This window comes from Thrips palmi, unplaced genomic scaffold (genome assembly GCF_012932325.1).
Source record: "Thrips palmi isolate BJ-2018 unplaced genomic scaffold, TpBJ-2018v1 HiC_scaffold_5, whole genome shotgun sequence".
In the NCBI taxonomy this organism is placed as follows: domain Eukaryota; kingdom Metazoa; phylum Arthropoda; class Insecta; order Thysanoptera; family Thripidae; genus Thrips; species Thrips palmi.
In genome coordinates, this window is record NW_023144632.1 from 12,496,015 (window position 1) to 12,511,517 (window position 15,503).

Here is a 15,503-nt window from a genome sequence, read left to right on the forward strand (position 1 = left end):
CCAGGGCACGTCTGGGCACGTCGTATGGGGAATCCATGCGCCGTTCTCTCCGATGATCGTTGTTTAGAGGAAACATACAGTGAGACCAGCCTAAGGTCCCACTTTTTGTGACCGTTAAATCTGCCCCCTCCACCGCGAAAGTCCTCCCGCACCAGCCCCCGCGCTCCCCCCGGCCCTGTGGAGGGGGCAGTTTTAACGGTCACAAAAAGTGGGACCTTAGGCTGGTCTGACTATATGTCGACATTGAGGCTGGCTGCTTTGTAAAGCGCAATGCTGCCTATGCGGTATAGTTCCTCCTCCTCCAAAAGGAATCGGGAAAGTAAAAAAAACCACCATAAATTCTGACCGGAGTCCGGACTGGTGGCCCTCCTGTGGCCCTCACGGCGTTTACGGTGACCAAACTTGAAACTTGAAGTGCGTTTGGCTGGCCGTGGCACGCAGGAATTCCCTAATCCCCCCCCCCCCCTTTCCTCGTCAGCGCCCAGCGGACGAGGTCGAAACGTGGCTTCCAGGTGGCAGCACTATCGCGCCGCTTCGCCGCTGGCGCGTCCCGGCGATGAGAAATTTCCCGTTCAGAACACAATGTTTTGTTTGTTGTGGAGGCGGTGAAGGCGGAGGTGTTCTGTCCTGGTTGATAAATTTGATTTAGTCGCAACAGCAGTACCTTTTTTGCTCAATACCATTCATATCCAGCAGTTGAGTAGGTACCTACGCATCTACCTCACTTTCATTGTATAGAATGTGTTGATGCACTGTCAAGAGTAGGTTATGTCCTTGTCGTCTGGTTTGAAACAGGACCATAGATTAAAACCTTCCCTTTCGGTAGGTTTTCTTGGATAGCTTTCTCATTGCCTTTCAAAATTAGTCGAAGGCGCTTTCAGAATGGGCTTGTGTGGTCTGTGGCTAGACACTGGCTGAGCAGTTTCATTCTCGGAATGACTGCAGCCGCAGTCATTTTCTACTATGTTCTCAACGATCATAAAGGTACTTTATTGGTCACTTCCATGGTCATTGGTCACTTCCATAAGTTTTTCACATGTTACTGAGTAAATCACCTGTACGGTCTTCCAGGTGGAGATATACGCACTGGGCCTGGATCAGCACTTGCGGAGAAAATCCAAAGTATACAGGAAGAAAATGATATATTGCGACAACAAGTTGGAGCATACAAGGCGGAAATATCATCACATCTGTTAGATGAAGCTCACAATGGTCCTCAGGGCGCTGATCTTCATCCTCGTTTGGTGCCTGCGTCTTCTGGTGGCCCTTGTTCTGATAAGGTGCAGTAAAATTCCCAAAACACATCCATGTGTTTGATTATTCTTTCCCACCAATATTCTTAATTCTGCCCTGTCTGTTCCCTCAGGAATCTTACATCCCAAAATGTGAAGTCGTCCATGTAGCTATTGTATGTGCAGGATATAATGCCAGCCGATCAGTTGTTACCCTTTTCAAATCAATTTTGTTCTACAGAAGAAATCCATTACATTTTCATCTTTTGGCTGATTCTGTGGCCCAAATAGTCTTACAGAAGCTCTTTCAAACATGGAGTATTCCACAAGGTAAAATTTTTTCATCGTGCAAATTGAAAATCTTTTGATGTAAAGAATTTAAGTGTGATGTTATTTTTTGTTTGTTTTTTAAGTGGAAGTAAGTTTTTACCTAGCTGACAGTGTAGTGCCAGATGTGTCATGGATCCCAAATAAACACTACTCTGGAGTGTATGGGCTCATGAAACTCACATTGCCAAAGGTTTTGCCAAGCTCTCTACAGCGTGTCATAGTTCTTGACACAGATGTAACATTTGCAACTGATATCGCCGAATTATGGAAATTGTTTTCTCAGTTAAAAGAAAAACAGGTATAATTTTGAGAGCTGATCCTCTTCTTACTCTTTGGTTTCATAATTTTTTAAATCTGTGTTTGCATTTTAGGCTATTGGACTTGTGGAAAATCAAAGTGATTGGTATTTAGGCAAACTATGGAAAAACCATCGCCCTTGGCCAGCACTAGGGAGAGGGTATTTACTGTCATTCATGTTCCTTCTGTGTTTATTTCTGTTATTCAAATTGATTTCTCTAATAAAAATGTATTTTTTTAAAGGTACAATACTGGTGTAATTCTGTTGGAGTTGGGAAAGCTGAGAAAGATGGGCTGGGGTCAGTTGTGGCGTCTGGTTGCCGAGAAGGATCTCACTACGTTGCTGTCTACTAGTTTGGCAGATCAAGATATATTTAATGCCATAATCAAGACCCATCCAGACCTAGTTTACAACCTACCCTGCCAGTGGAATGTGCAGCTTTCTGACAATACTCGGTCAGAGCTTTGTTATACTGAAGTCACTGATCTCAAAGTATGTCGCTTTTGAACTAAATTGTGTTAACACCCAAAACTATGAGCTAATAGGGTTTTATTCTTTTCTAGGTTATACACTGGAATTCTCCAAAGAAACTGAAAGTAAAAAATAAGCATGTTGAGTTCTTCCGTAATTTGTATTTAACATTTCTTGAGTACGACGGAAATTTATTGCGCCGAGAGTTGTTTGGTTGCAATTATACTAGCACACAGTCTGCTGTAAAAGAACATCAACTTAGTATGGTAATTTAAAAATTGAAATAGATTTTTCGTACATCTCCCTCATACTTCCTTTTATCAGTTGCTCAATGTTGTTTTTTTTTTGTCAAAACAGTTAAATGAGGAAGACCTATGCTATGATTTACGCCGAGCCCAGGTCCGATCTCTACGCACCCATCTCTATTTCCTTGACTATCAGTATGAACCCACTCCTGATGGATTTGATGTAACCCTTGTAACTCAATTATCAATGGACAGGTTACAAATGGTGGAACTGCTTTGCCAGCATTGGGAAGGTATAAATTCATTGTATCACTTTCCATTATTTCTTTTTAAAAGAAAATGTAAATTGTGCTGAAGTTACATATTTTGTTTTATTTCTTTCAGGTCCCATCAGCCTAACTCTGTATCTCTCAGATGCTGAAGCGCAACAGTTTCTGTTGTATGCGCTGAGTTCTCAGCTACTAAGTAGCCGCAAAAATATTGGATTTCATATTGTTTATAAAGAAGGAGTAAGTATAATTACTTTTTATTTGGTTCAAAATTACATATATTTTAGAAGACTTACTTTGTGTATTTTTCTCTTTAGAACTTTTATCCTGTCAATTTATTACGAAATGTTGGTCTTCAACAAGTCGACACTCCTTATGTATTTCTGTCCGATGTTGATTTTTTGCCAATGTATGGTCTTTATTCAACATTGAAAAAAAGCATTCAATCACAAAAATTACAAAATGAAAAAAAGGTTTGTTCCACTTTGACATCCTTTCTCTTTGATATCAGCTCCAAGACAAAATAGGAACTGTTTTCTTATGTGCATTTGACAGGCTTTGGTTATCCCAGCCTTTGAGACGCAGCGATATCGCATTACCTTCCCTCAAAATAAGGCTGATTTACTGCACATGTTGGATATGGGCACTTTGTTCACCTTTCGTTACCATGTGTGGACAAAGGGACATGCACCAACCAACTTTGCTAAATGGAGGACAGCGACAACTCCCTACAAGGTTTCATACATTCTTCTTTACTATTTTCCCCCCCCTATTTTAATAGATTGCCTAGCTTATAACTTGATCTTGAATTGGTGTTCAAGGTGCTGTGGGAAGCAGACTTTGAACCATACATTGCAGTTCGTGCCAGTGATATTCCTGAGTACGACACTCGATTTGTTGGATTTGGGTGGAACAAAGTCTCTCACATTATGGAACTTGAAGCTCTTGGATTCCAATGGGTGGTTTTACCCAATGCCTTTGTTGTGCATATGCCACATGCTCCTAGTTTTGATATTGCCAAATTCCGTGGATCCACTCAGTATCGCAGGTAAGAATGTTGTAACTTTAAATTTGGTTTCAAAAATTCCTTGTTTTTTGTTCATGATATTTCTCTTTTGCATTGCAGATGCCTTAAAGTTTTAAAAAGTGAGTTTGTAAAGGATTTGAACAGAAAGTATTCAAAACATTTTATTCTAGACTAATGGCTTCTTGTTCACCATCATATCTAGTCTAGCAAGAGACCATGTGGTAATGCAGCCTAAATAACATTTGTATCAGTCATAACTCCAGGCTGTTTTACTTAATTTCCTATTTTGATTTTCCTCTATGGAGGGAACTGGAACAAATGTTGTGTTCTCATTTTATGTACTTTAATTTAAAAATAACAATACCAAAGATGCTGGCTGGGAGTAAATGTTTGATCTCAATTTTTTCTTGCCATGTTAACTTAAATATGAATGTAAAGTTACAGAATATGGACTTTGACAGTACTCCTGTTACATTAAAATTATAGTTATATTATAGTAGTCAGTAACACCATGTTTTGTTCTATTATTTCAATCATATTTTTTTTTCGATGTCATTTGAACTTGTTTTTACAATGTTTCGTAGTGCATGTGTTCTTCTGTTTCTACTGCTATTTTAACGTTTCAATAAAGAATTGTTTTAATAATTAAAAACAAAACTCATTTTGAAGAACGGTTTGGTCTGTCTCTAGTTAAAGAATCCCCTAGAACATTTTTAAGATACTGAGACTAATTTTTCATACAGGCATAAAGAATTGTTTAAAAAAAAAAACTCATTTTGAAGAACGGTTTTGATCTGTCTCTAGTTAAAGAATCCCCTAGAACATTTTTAAGATACTGAGACTAATTTTTCATACAGGCTGACAGTGGAGGGAAAGTGACGTCACAAGGGCTCCGACCAATCAGCGTTCTTTTCCGCAACGCTCTAGTAGAAAAAAACATCGATCTTCCGTGTTGTTCGTTCGTTTCTCTTTACGTGTTGTATTTTCCCCTGGTTGTAGCCGCCCGTCGGAATGTTTTGATTTCTGGTGCCTTTAATGTTTGTTAAAGTGAGTAGATTTGGTTGTCACTACGCCGTTTTCTGGCGACGCGGTGGTTAAAACAGACGGCGCACGGCCACTGCGCTGCGTGAGGCAGGCAGCTCGGCTTCAGTGGTAGTCAAAGATGGCGGATCTCCTTGTGTGAAGAGAATATTGTCGCACTCTTTCGCAACCGTAACGCGTTAGATTTCAACGGTAAATCGCACATTGCTGCGATTATTTGACACTAGTTGGAGGGAAATTTATTTTGGGCGCATGCAGCGTGATACAGTTCCTGACGGTTTCATGTTTGACGAAGTTTCGGCGGTTACCTACACTTCGTCGTACTTTACCGTACAGACCACATTATTTAAGGTTTTTATCGAATCTTTATAAACTTCTTCTCCTTCACTACATAAATTATATCAGCCGCTTTTCTTTAAATTTTATTATTGGTCCGAGCTTGCGATATCTCTTGTGCACAGAACCGTGGCATGTTTACTGTTTGCCAGTAGGTCTTTTGTTTTGGGTTAGGTCTAGGTTAGTTTTTGCTAGACTTTATGGTAGACTTTTAAACTGCCTGCCTTTCACGTTCCACACTCTTGGCTTCATGTCGAACATTGCATCTCTGTTTCTATTAGTTTCTTTGACTCTACGTTTTTGTTCTGAACTCATTTTGCTCGCATGTAGCTCACTTCACAATAGATACCAACCAGCCTCATTAAGCATTAAGTTTATTTTATGCCATTTTGCTCATCTCCGTAAAAGTCCTGTTAAGAGTGTTTTGGATGCTCTGTGCGTTATGTCTCATTATTTTTAAATTTTATGTTGTCTAGATGTATCAAATTGCACCTCTGTTTCTATTAGTTCCCCTGACACAACAATTTTGTTCTGAACTCATTTTGCTCGTATGTAGCTCACTTCACAATAGATACGGACCAATTTTATTAAGTATTGAGTTTTGTCGATGCCATTTTGCTTATCTCCTTAGAAATCCTGTTATCAGGACGCTTTGTGCATTATTTCTCATTATATGTTTGAATTGTGTGTTGTTTAGATGCCACGCACCAGAAAACACTATTCAAGGAGCTGGTCCCACAGCAGAACTGCTTCAAGATCTCGCTCAAGATCACGAAGCCGCACCCCATCCTATTCAAGGTCCAGTTCCCATGAGCGAGCCTTGAAACGTCACCGCCATGTGGACATCTGTGACAGTCCTTACAAAGCTTCGTACAGGTAAGAAAACAGATTCTTTGTTCCTTTCCGCTCTCTCGGCTACCGGTGGGGATTATTGGGGAAGTGTGGAAACCAGGGACATAATATCCATTTGTAGCCCCGGTGAAGTCCTTCCTCATTTTATGATATCCTCAGAGACACGATTTTACCCTGGGTACATTTTTATTCTTGTGTATTTTTTCGCCAGTGTTCACTTCTTAAATGTTGAATACAGTGTAACAAGCAACTGAGGTACATTGTAGTGAGAAGTGGGGCATAAAGGAGAGGGTTTTGCACCGCCCCCCGCGGCCCTATGACCCATGTATACTCTTTATTAATTTTTCTTAAAGCGTTTCTCCCTTATAAATTAAATCAATCTAAACAAACTAGTCCTGGAGGTGGTCTAGTGGGACTCTGGTTGCGAGGGCTCTCGGACCCTCTGGGCCCTCTGGGCCTGCAAGTGCAGGCGGGCAGGCAGGCAGTGTTGGCCGGCGGCGACCCTTTGACCCTTTCCCTTTCGGCACCGGGGTGGCCCGAGGAGGGCCGGGGCCGTGCCGCCGTGCCAGTGCCGCGGCTCGCGGCTCGCGCCCTCCCCTCCCGCGCGGCCGTCCGCTGCCCGCTTAGCTGCCCGCTGCGTCCGCGTAGGGCAGGGAGGAGGGAGGGACGTCGCGCTGCGTGTTGCCCCGCTCCAACTCCACTCCAGCCGGCCCGGCACGGCGGCACGCCAGTCTGCGCTGAGCCTTGCGACTGGCAGACTGGCTCTGGCCCGACCCTGGATTCCTGGAGTCCAGTGACTGGCCGGCCGGAACAAGGCAGAGGCTGCCTTCGCGTCGCGTTGCCCCGTGGCTCTGGAGGGGACGTCAGGGCATGTGTTGTGACTGTGGTGACGGAAGAGGACCGCAGCCATGAGGACCGTGAGCAGCTCTTCGTCGTCCGTGGCGTCCGCGTCCAGCTCCAGCAGCGCCCGCGCGTCCGGGACCAAGGACCTGCCCGCGGGCCGCGAAGGCCGCCAAGGCCGCGAACGCTGCCCCACGTCGGACAGTGGTTTCGGGTAAGCCGCCGTGGGGCGTGCAAGACCCCCTGGGTGGAGGCAGGCCCGGCGCCAGGGCTCGAGGGGCTCGAGCTCGGTGGCAGTCGGGGAAGAAACTTCCAGCTGGCTCTTATCTGTTAGCCGCGGGCTCGGCTTTATCAGTGCAGTAGCTGTGCCGCCGTGGCCGGCAGCAAACCGTCATACGGTGAGGCACTCTACCCAGGAGGACGGCGATCGTTCTCGGTGCACCAGAAACCGAAATGTTGGCGTCGACCACCTGTGCGCCGCACGCCGCGGGCTGGTCCGGTCGCTGGAACACTGGAATGGGGCCGCCGCGCTGGTTTGATGTGAGGATGGCCACCGCGGCGACGCCCCGCGACGCCCCGCGGCGTCGTCGACGCGGTGCTGCTTTCTCGCGACTCTAGGGGCGCCGTGCCGCGTGTGGCGGCGTTGCGTCACGTCCTCGCGCGGCCCGTCCCGGCCAAGCCGAGGGCCAAGCCGACCGGCAGCTTTTCCCCAAGCCGGGTGGCCGTCCCGGCCATCCATTCCGGACGACTCATCTCCGCAAACGGGCAGAAATACCACCTATGCCTCCCCTTCCCCTCCCGGTATTGGCACGGTCGCCGGTTCTGGTCGGCTGCCGCGCTGCCTCGCTGCCTCGGGTCGGGTTTCGCCTCCGCCGGGTTATGGCCATTGGTCCGCTGAGTGGGTACCGGCCGGATGGCTCGGGGGCGTTGGGGCGCAGGGGCAGCGTGCGAGCGAGAGGCTCACCCGTAGCGCGAGCTTCTTGGAAAGGCCTCTGCTGGAGTGATACATGGTGGGAAACGCGATGGCCCTCGTGGCAGAGCGCTGCATTGGTTGGTTCGGAAGAACCGTCGAGAGGTTCCGAGAGATGCCGCAGAGCAGCAGCACCATCGGTGTCGCACTCGGGCGCACTCGGGTGGATTCGGCTACTTTTTAAATTGTTAACAGAAATGCGCAGACGTCTTCGAATTAAGTGGTGTCGTTCGACCCAACTAAGGTTTTGGCCCGACTGACGGTCCGAGTGGGTCCGTCTTCTCAGGGACCGCGAAAAAGGAGACGAAATGCCGAACGGGTCTTCGGTTCGCCCGGTTCGACCCGAACCGAACTGTCTTCGGTTCGGGTCGAACCGAACTGGTGCTCAAGCCGAAGGCATCATTGGGTTGGCCGAACCAACCAATGCAGCGCTCTGCCTCGTGGGCGGCGAGTTCGACGGACGCTTCTCCCGGAGCGGTGCAAAGCGGTCCCGATGGATCCGCGGGGTCCGGCCGGCCTCCCGGGGTTGGTAGTTGGCCCTCGCTTCTTTTGGGACCAAGTTCCTCTCCAGCGACTGGAACGGGGCGCCACGGGACGCGTCTCCTTGGCCGCCTTGTGTCGTGTTGTCGCCTACGAGGGCCGCGCGGGCCGTTGCAGCCTCTGCGGATGGAGCGCCGAGTGGATGGAGTGGATGCACCACCTGGTCCTGGAGGGACGCGCTACGCGCCACGCTCCGTGGCCACGCGCTTGCGAAAGCGCTTGTCTGCCGCGGTGCCGCCTTGCTTGGCGGGGCCCAGCCCAAGCGGGCTGCCCACCAGGCCTACCTCAACAGGAGTCGCGACTTGTCGCGTCGCTGTCCTGCGCCGGCCGGGCCGGGCCGGGCCGTTCCGCGAGTCTCGCTGGAGTCCCGGCTGCCTCCAGCTGCTCCAGCTGCCTCCAGCCTGGAGGGCGTCCTTGGCGCGACGCGGCGCGTACGGGCGGGGCTCGATGCACGCGCAGATAGACTCCCACTGTATCCGGCACGGCCGCCACGCGGGCCGGGCTTCTTAGGCGGGCTGGCCGCTCCAGTGGCTCCAGTCGATTCCTGCCTGTCGCGCCAAATGAATGGGGATCGAGTCCCGCTGCCTCCTCTCCCCTCCGCTACTGTAACTTTTGGACTAAACATTGATTTTTTTTTGTTTTCTCTGCAGGTTTGTGGTTTGTTGTTGTCGACGGGTCATGGGTATTGGTTACAAGATATAGTTAAACGTAACTATCGATTATTTTTAAAATCTAGGAATTTTTAAAGTAAATTTATAGATTTTTGGGGGAGTAAGAGTTCAAGACTTTAAAGAATAGTTTGCCTGGGGCCCAAGAGTCTCTTAATTGCTTTGCAACATATTTTAGGCGGGGATGTGCCACTCTTTGAGTTTCGCCTAACTTTCTCCAAGTTCTATTAGTTCAGAACCATAAAACTTCTCTGTGACATAAGGTTACCACATCAAATCCAATTTCAACCAATAAAGGGTGTGCCCGTTGGAAAAAATGACCACCAGGCAGGATCTGGGAGTCCACACCAAAACAGATACTTGCTTTTTTTTTTTGTTGACAACCCCCTCTCCCTGCTGACTTTGTCCCTGAACGAGTACTGCATACCATCTCCTATTCCCAAGGCACCGCAGTTGATGGATTGCCAGTCCATTGGTTCGTCCTCCAAGAGAAGACATGAATCATTTGAACATTTCAGAGCGTCTCGGAGGGACTCATTTTGTGCTCTGGATTTGGAGTGTGTTTGGCCGAAGCCTTGGCGATGCTGGCAGCGACACCACACCGTATCGGGCCGCAAGACGACCCGATCAAATTTGCCGGCGACTCGTCCCCTCCCCTCCCCACCCCCTCTGCCTGTCTATTTCGATCCCAAACGGGAAGGAACCCGTTGCCGCGTGAGTCGATCCAACTCTGCCGCCTCGCCAAAACGAGGGCGAGCGGAGGTCTGCATAGAAATGTTATTCTATCAAGTCCGATTTTTTTTTTAATTTTGCTCTAGGGAAGCCTCTCTTCCTGGATGAATTGCAATGCGTACTGTCGATGTTGGAATAACCACTGCAAGCCCAGCGCGGCCTTCGCTTCGGTCAGTGCTCCAACTTGTGGGACCCGAAAATGGGGGGGTTCGGCGAGGCAGAGCGGGCAGAGCGCAGTGGAGAGGCGGGGCGCGCGCCCGGGACTGCATTCTTGCGTTGCACGCCTCAAAGTGACGCAGTGACGTCACGGCGGACCGGTTTCGGTTCTCTGACCGCAACGCGCGACGCCCGCGACGAGAGGGGCAGCCCTGTTCGTCCTGCCCGGAATCCACCTGGCGGCCAGAGGTGTCTTTCCGCGTGGTGGAAGTTCGGCGCGCGGGACACGGAGTAGTGGCCGTCCTTGGGCTGGACCAAGGTGCGCCGCGCCGCCGCGCCCGGCAGTCCTTGGCGGCCCTCGCCCGCTAATTGGATTAGAGTGCACTGTACCCGCCGCCGTGCGGCGGGTGGCGCCGTCCCTGACGGAGACGCCCGGCGGATGCCGCGAGTGGCGCGAGTCTGGGCCAGGTATGGCTGCGTCTGCTGGTGTGATGCCAGCGAGTGGCCCGCTCTGCCATGCCTCTGCCGCGGCTCTGCCAGCACCACGATGCCAATGAGTCGGGTGCCAACGTGATCGATGAAAACCGAAAAACGACGGGCAAGTGGTGGCGACCGCGCGTGCCGCTGCTCGGAGCCGTTTGAGGCTCGGTGCCCGTCGAGAGGGTCGTGGCGGCGACGCGGTCCCGCTGGTCAGCGGCGCGTGTGGGTCGCGACAGCCGCTGCGACCGCGCCTACCTGGGCACTGTGCACTGGGCATCGGGTGGCGAGGTTGGCACAGCCGCGGAGGGCGGGGCTCTTGTCCGCGAGCAGCACCATCGAGTCTGGCGGGTACCCATTGTAGCCACTTGAGGTGCCAGTAGCAGGCAGTAGCAGGCGCGCCGCAGGGCGGCAGGGACCAAGGGTTGTCAAGGGCGGCAGGCTGGGGCGGCCCTGGGGCTCGTCGTGGGCCCCGACGTGGTCCACGCCGGGGTCCTCCTCGTCCAGGATGCTGCAGTGGATCCGGCGGGCCTTCCTGCTGGGGCTGGCCATGTGCGCGGGGTGCGTGAGTTGCAGCCTTTGCACGATCGCCACCACTTTGCTTCGTCGTGTTTAGTGCTCGCTAGCGCGGCCGGCACGGCCAGCGCGCTCGGGCAGATGGCGGCAGCACTCGTGGGTTCGCCTCGCCGCCGCGCCGCGCCCCGCCGCGCTTGTTTTATGTGGACGCTCCGCCGGGGACGGCGCCGCCACCGGACGAAGTCGCTCTGCCGCAGCCCGGAGCGGTCGCTCCTGAGTGCGCCGTCGAGGCTGTTGACGTTGCCCGTCGATGAGGGCGGACCGCGGCGAGGCTGTCTAGGTCGCGGTGACTGGCGGGGGCTTGGCCGGCCGCCCCGTCGCGCTCTTGGCCGCGCCACGGGCACTGCCCGGACACTGCAAGCCACGAGGAGCGAGCCCTTCAGAAAGAAAGACGGGTCCGGGATGGTTGAGTTGTTGGCGGTCGAGTCTGTTGCTGCCTGCCGAGGCTGCCGATACAGGCCTGGTCCTGCCCACGCGCTGCCGCGCCGCTGCTGGCCGCCACGCCACGCCCGTCGCGGCGCTGCATGTCTGCAAGTCGGGGGCAGGCCGGCCAGGCAGTGGCTAGAGGCCGCGGAGTGGCTCGCGCGCCTTTGACCTCCCGTGGGACAATCCCTGTCGCGGTGCTCGGCGCGCTCGCCGCGGTCGCGGCTGAAGGCGTCTTGGCGCGGCTGGCTGCTTGGCTGCACGGGGTTGGGGCAGGCCGCGGCCGGGCCGGGTTGCCTTACAAGGGACTGCGCCGGCGTGGCGGCTAGAGCCGCGCTCTGGCCGCTCTGGCCGTCGGCCGGCCGAGGTGGTCGTGGGGCGGAAGTTTATGGAGTGTGCTCTCCATTTAGACCGGTTCGGTCCGCGGATTTGGCGGAGGGCTGTAAACGGGCTGAGTGCACTGGCGTGCTGCGGAGCCATTCCCGACATCGCTTTCATCGCCCCGTCTCTCTCGCTCTCGGAGGTTGCTCCGTATGAGTGGAAGGGAGACGGGGCGACGGTCGGCTGGCGGATGCTTTTCTTTCTCGCGGCCCAACAAGCCGCTAATGGCGCGGCTGCACCGGGCTGGTGTCGCACGTCAGCACGCGGCAGAGGCGCACGGCGTGCTTGGCCCGGTCTTGTTTTCGGTGGCCGAGGCCGCGGGCCGAGAGGGGCGTCGTCCCCGAGGCTCCGCGGCACCACGCCCGCCGGCCCAAACAAAGAGCGCCTTCCGGGTCACTCTCGTCACTGCGCGCGCTTCGCCGCCTAATCGTCCGATTCCGCGCCGCGTCGCGCCGCCGGCTTCCTCGGCCGGGTCGTCGGTCTCGGGGCTCTCGGGGTCACTGGCGAGGCGGCGCGGCGCGACCCCTGGTGGATCGTTCGGACCCGATCTGGACGCAAAGATGGCGTCTGCTTGCCGTCCGTGAGGTCCTGGGGGGTCCATAACTAGTCCGAACTGAGTCCAGTGCGTCCTTCCTGGTCCACAGTCAGTCCTGCTGTAGTCTGCGACGTCCGGAGCCTTCAGTCCATTCGCCGTCCCGGCGCGTCCACGGTCTCACGTCGTCCGATAAGGGTCCCAAGCGTCCTTTCGGAGTCCACTCGAGTCCGAAGTTGGTCCACTCTGCGTCTGCTTGGTCCACGCACAGAAAACAGCGTCTGTCAAGCGTCCGCATTGGGTCACCTGCCGTCCGCCAAACTTCATAGAAAACTTTACGAAGTCCGCAATACGTCCTTGAAGTCCGTGAATGGTCACCAGAGGGTCCGCCAGTGGTCCGGCGGGAGACGCCGCGAGAGTTTTGCCTGAGAGTCCCTGGTAAGTCCGTTTGGGTCCGAAGCCGGTCAAAAATGGAAGTCCAGGATATGTCCGCAGTGCGTCCGTCCAGTCCGCCCCAAAGGTCCGCTAGTGGTCCGAAGTGCGACGCCGCTTGAGTTTTGCCTTAGAGTCCCTGGTACGTCCGTGCTAGGTCCGTTGGGGTCAGTGTGGCGTCCATACTACGTCCGTTTGGGTCCGTGGGGCGTCCGTACTGCGTCCGTACTGCATCCGTTGGGATCCGTGGGGCGTCCGTACCGCGTCCGTTGGGATCACTGGGGCGTCCGTACTGCGTCCGTTGGGACCCGTGGGGCGTCCGTGATGCGTCCGTTATGGTCCGCACGGCGTTATGTAACTGGGGCCCAAAGGGCTCTTATAGGCGCTTATGGACGCTAACGGACGCACTTCGGACTTTGGATGCGTGGACCCATAAGGACGCACTTAGGACCCTGGTTGCGACCACTCGTTGGAAAGGTCTCACCAAGACCCGTTCGAATCTGCAATAAAAAAAAATTGTTGGTCACCCCCCTTTTTTCAAAATAGAGTTAAAAAATCAGTATCTTGAAAAAAGGGGGGTGACCAACAATTTTTTTTTATTGCAGATTCGAACAGGTCTTGGTGAGACCTTTCCAACGAGTGGTCGCAACCAGGGTCCTAAGTGCGTCCTTATGGGTCCACACATCCAAAGTCCGAAGTGCGTCCGTTAGCGTCCATAAGCGCCTATAAGAGCCCTTTGGGCCCCAGTTAGATATCGCCGTGCGGACCATAACGGACGCATCGCGGACGCCCCACGGGTCCCAACGGACGCAGTACGGACGCCCCAGGGATCCCAACGGACGCAGTACGGACGCCCCACGGATCCCAACGGATGCAGTACGGACGCAGTACGGACGCCCTACGGGACCCAACGGACGCAGTATGGACGCCACACTGACCCCAACGGACGCAGTATGGACGCCCCACGCACCCCCACGGACCCCAAAGGACCCACATGGACCCTTTGTGGACCCTTTATGGACCTTGCGCGGACGTACTGGACGATAATTGGACGCCGGTGGACCTCGCAGGGACGCAGTCCACAAACGGTCCTATTTGAAACATTTTGGACGCCACCTGGACGCCACGGTTGGCGTCCGGATCCCGTCCGACCGATCCACCAGGGACGCGACGTGGGGTGGACCCGTCGCCACGGCCTGCCAATTGGCGGGGCGTCGTAAACGGGCCGTAAATTGGCGGCCCGAAAGGACGGGATAGGCGAGGTGAAATTTTTTGGCCGCGGCCATAAACGTGTAACGAGACACGTGTCGCGAGGGAAGAATCGGGGCCGTTTGATTCGAGTCGGACGGGACGGGATGTTGCGTCCCGGATGCCGCGTCGTCCCGACCGACCAGTCGCTTCGCCGGCTCGACGCCAGAGCTTGGCTAGAGCAGTGTCAGAGGGGGCTCACTAGTGATTGTAATTAGTACGCGAGTTGAAACTTCAAAATTTAAATCAGAAAACATAGAACAAAATAATAAATCAAAAACTAATTGCACTCTTGGTACCTGAAGGGTCTGTAGCGTCTGTGAAATAATCTTAAATGAGAAAGCCTTTGTGCGCCTTGGACCGTAGGGACCCCCCTCGGTTGAGTTTTGGCGCCCCGCCGTGTTGACGCTGTTGAGGCTCCGGCGAGGTTCCGCAGCCCCCTCCAGGTTGTCCAGGCCCTCCAGGCTGCCCTGGCCCCGGGCGGGCCGCGCCGTCCGCGCCGGGCCCATGTAAGGCGTGGGCAGGCAGGCCGGCAGGCTGCGGCAGCGCGGCAGCAAGGTCAAGGCCGTGCGTCGTGGGCTGGGCGGAGGACCCTGGGGACGCCGCCGGCCCGACAGTGTCCCGGGGCGGTGGCCACGGCGGCGATGCCCGGAAAAGAAATCCGTTAGGCCGTCCGTCCGCGGGGCTGGCTGCCTGCAGCCGCCTGCAGCCGGCCGTTGTGCTGCGGTCGAGCTGAGCTGGGCTGGGCTGGCGGTAAATAAGGCGACACCTTTCTCCGCTGGGCCGTTCGGCCGCGTTGCCGCGTTCGGTCCGCTCAAGTGCGTCGCGCTTTGCCGCCACTTTGCGCCTTTATGACTCGGCGTCGTGGCGCGGAGACGCGGAGCGTGCGCAGTGGAGTGCCTTTGTCGACGACGTCTGCCGTGATTGCAGTGAGAGCGACGCGGCGAGACGCCGGCTCGGCCACGCCCGCGGAATTGTCGGTGCGGTCGGACGGCAATGAGTCTTGGCGTGATTGTCGAGTACTGTAACTGCACGGGCCGCGTCGCGCCCGTCTTGGGCGTTGGAGGCCAGTACTGCGTGAGATGGCCCCACCACGCCGCTAGCCTTGTCCGTCATGAAGCGCGTTGGCGGCGCCGTGCTGCGCCTCGGCCGCGCCACGCCCAACCGGACACACGTCCGTTTGGAGGGGCAGGGCGGCTAGGGCGGTCCCCGCTGCGGTTTGAGCGACGGACGATGATGGCTTGCAAAGTTTCTCTCCGGAATGGTGCCGTGAGTGGCGTTGAGCCCCGCCGGCCGACCCGTCCGGCCTGTCGGCCTGTCGCGTGGGTGGCTTGCATCCGCACGCATCCGCATGACGACTGGCTCCTCTCTGCCCTGATGTGTCTTCGCGGAACGAAACTAAGTCGTGGGCCCGTGGGCGTCCTCGG

At 54.1% G+C, this 15,503-nt stretch overlaps 2 protein-coding genes across 7 annotated transcripts; both read left to right on the top strand.

Moving 5' to 3' along the window:
- The first annotated feature begins 525 nt into the window (after positions 1–525).
- On the top strand, positions 526–4,524 carry LOC117650554 (LARGE xylosyl- and glucuronyltransferase 1-like). 6 transcript variants are annotated; one of them, XM_034394066.1, is made up of 14 exons: positions 527–704; positions 796–984; positions 1,072–1,280; positions 1,367–1,562; positions 1,646–1,860; positions 1,934–2,019; positions 2,103–2,352; positions 2,424–2,597; positions 2,689–2,869; positions 2,961–3,085; positions 3,163–3,318; positions 3,401–3,580; positions 3,667–3,893; positions 3,972–4,524. In XM_034394066.1, the coding sequence occupies exons 2-14, from the start codon at positions 936–938 to the stop codon at positions 4,045–4,047; spliced, it is 2,124 nt and encodes a 707-aa protein (XP_034249957.1). In that variant the 5' UTR covers positions 527–704; positions 796–935; the 3' UTR covers positions 4,048–4,524. The 6 variants fall into 6 exon arrangements, with proteins under 6 accessions (XP_034249962.1, XP_034249957.1, XP_034249960.1 ...); XM_034394069.1 differs by having other exon boundaries at positions 827–984; XM_034394067.1 differs by having other exon boundaries at positions 527–700.
- A 401-nt stretch (positions 4,525–4,925) lies between these two features.
- Positions 4,926–9,476, top strand: LOC117650444 (serine/arginine-rich splicing factor 5-like). Its single transcript, XM_034393884.1, has 3 exons — positions 4,926–5,264; positions 5,947–6,125; positions 9,102–9,476. The coding sequence occupies exons 1-3, from the start codon at positions 5,166–5,168 to the stop codon at positions 9,151–9,153; spliced, it is 330 nt and encodes a 109-aa protein (XP_034249775.1). The 5' UTR covers positions 4,926–5,165; the 3' UTR covers positions 9,154–9,476.
- The last annotated feature ends 6,027 nt before the right edge of the window (positions 9,477–15,503 follow it).